The 2,500-nt window shown below is 40.0% G+C and overlaps 1 protein-coding gene across 1 annotated transcript in view; it reads left to right on the forward strand.

Moving 5' to 3' along the window:
* Positions 1-2,500, forward strand: part of LOC113825447 (capping protein-inhibiting regulator of actin dynamics) — a 4,993-nt gene that overhangs the window by 1,512 nt on the left and 981 nt on the right. The window contains exons 2-5 of the mRNA XM_027378282.2: positions 1-437; positions 1,748-1,831; positions 2,111-2,197; positions 2,350-2,500. The exon at positions 1-437 is cut by the window's left edge and continues 138 nt beyond it; the exon at positions 2,350-2,500 is cut by the window's right edge and continues 981 nt beyond it. Of these exons, the coding sequence (XP_027234083.2) occupies positions 1-437; positions 1,748-1,831; positions 2,111-2,197; positions 2,350-2,500 (759 nt within the window). The remainder of the gene's footprint in view (positions 438-1,747; positions 1,832-2,110; positions 2,198-2,349) is intronic.

A 2,500-nucleotide genomic window follows, 5' to 3' on the forward strand; every position in this document is an offset into this window, starting at 1 on the left:
CGAGACTCCTTGGTGCAGCCTTTGCCAGTGGTGCAGCAATCCTTCGGGCAGCAGACACCAGGAGTCCTTCAGGCACAGCAGCCCGCCCGCCAGAACCAACTAGGACGTCTGAGGCTGGAGGAATTGCGGAGGCAGCAGGAGATTCAGAGGCGACAGGCAGCGCAGAGACAGCTGGAGGTGCGGAGGCGACAACTCGAACTTCGCCGGCAGGAAGAGAACCGAAGGAGAGAGGCAGCTCGCCTTCAGTTGGAGAGGGAGAGGCAAAGGCAAGAGGCGACTATCAGAGGACAGGAGCGGCAGAGAGAGCAAGAGGAACTCCGACAGCGGCAGCAGAACCTCCGTCAGCAAGAAGAGGAAAGGCGTCGACTTCAAGCCAACATACCAACTCTGGATGACGTTCGAGACGGGCCCTTCCAGGACGGCACTTACTACTTCGGGTTAGTCTGTCTGTTCCAACGTTCCTCTAATATCATGCGGGTAATGCTGATCACACGGATGCTATTTCTCATATTCTCTCTCTATATACATTATCTCGTGTATGTATCGACGCGCCTACCATACCACTGTAGCATCCATCAGCCACACACACACACACACACACACACACACACACACACATATATATATATATATATATATATATATATATATATATATATATATACAATATATATACATATATATAGATAGATACATACATATATATAGATATAGATATACATGCATAATACATACATCACACATACACACACGCACTTATGTGTGTGTTTCTATTCATCTATCTATTCATATCCATATATTCCAATACATTAATCAAACACACAAATATACAGAAACACAAAAATGCATACATACACACACACACACACACACACACACACACACACACACACACACACACACACACACATATATATATATATATATATATATATATATATATAGAGAGAGAGAGAGAGAGAGAGAGAGAGAGAGAGAGAGAGAGAGAGAGATGAACATATATATATAAATAGAAAGTCAAATAGACAGAGACATAAAAGTTTATATACAATATATGTATATATAAATATATTTTTATATATTATATATAAATATATTTATATATATATATATAGATTTATATATATATATCATATATTTATACATTTATAGATAACTAGATAGATAGACTGTATATATCACACACACATACACCTAGTCTCAGTCTCTCTCTCTCTCTCTCTCTCTCTCTCTCTCTCTCTCTCTATATATATATATATATATATATATATATATATATATATTATATATATATTATATATATATATATATTATATATATATATATATATATATATATATATATATATATATATAATTAACATATATCTATATATGACATATACATATATAACACACACACACACACATACATATCTTAGTATAGTAATATAATATAGTTTACCTTTACCTTAAAATCCTTTCCTGGAGCACAGTGTGAGATACGTAAGAAGTAGCGATATTGCATCTGCATCGGGGGCATGTAATTCTGACAAAGCTGTAGTATCGAAACGCCAGTTATAGAATCTGCATTGCGGAAAAAAAAAATCATTCACATCTTTCCTCCACAGAGAACTACAACCCTCTTTCCAGCGCACATCATTCACATAACGTATAAGAAACACAAGAAGACACATTCAAGAAACTTAATTCGAAAACTCAACAAAATCAAGCCTAATATGGTCCTGACTTGACTTCCTCCCTCACAGATTCGCGACAGGGAACGGCATTGTGAGGGAAGAGGGAGCTCGCCTCACTGGGCCCTATACACATGAGGTCACCGGGTCATATTCGTGAGTAATGACGTTCTCATTTCTGGAAATATATTCAGCAAATGATACATCACTAGACTGAATATGACGATGTGTATTTTGTAGTAATTACATCCTCTTGGTTTACTTGTTTCGGAAGTATGTTTAAAATTTAGGATTATGCAGCGTAAAGGGATCATTAGCGTCAGGAAGGAAATGAGGGCGTGGGCGGGTTGGTGAGGAAGTACTTTCTCTTTCTTCCCGTTGTCGGCGAACCCTTGCTGGCTTCGTCTCCCTGACACCCACTGATTTCCCCGACAGCTACACGGCTCCGAATGGCGAGGTGATCACCATGGAATACATCGCCGACGAGAACGGTTACCGGGCTTACCGTGCGCGCCCTGGACGGTTAGCTTCCACCTGGCAACGCTAGTGAAATATTCTTTGTCTTGATACTACATCTTGAGAATTTTCTGTAATTTTCATGGTATCGGTAGTTTAGTGTTTTGTAATCTAGGCATCATTTCACGCATCTAATTCACATATTTCTTTTTTTGCAGACTCAATCCAGTTATCCCACCGAATCGCATCTTTGAGACACCGCCTTACCGTCCGCCCACCAATTCGCCACTGCAGAACCGACCCTTCACATCGATAGCGAATCGCCCGCGTCCTACCACCGCCTTTAGGCCTGCGACAACCCAGAACACT

This window comes from Penaeus vannamei, chromosome 9, assembly GCF_042767895.1.
Source record: "Penaeus vannamei isolate JL-2024 chromosome 9, ASM4276789v1, whole genome shotgun sequence".
Taxonomy (NCBI): domain Eukaryota; kingdom Metazoa; phylum Arthropoda; class Malacostraca; order Decapoda; family Penaeidae; genus Penaeus; species Penaeus vannamei.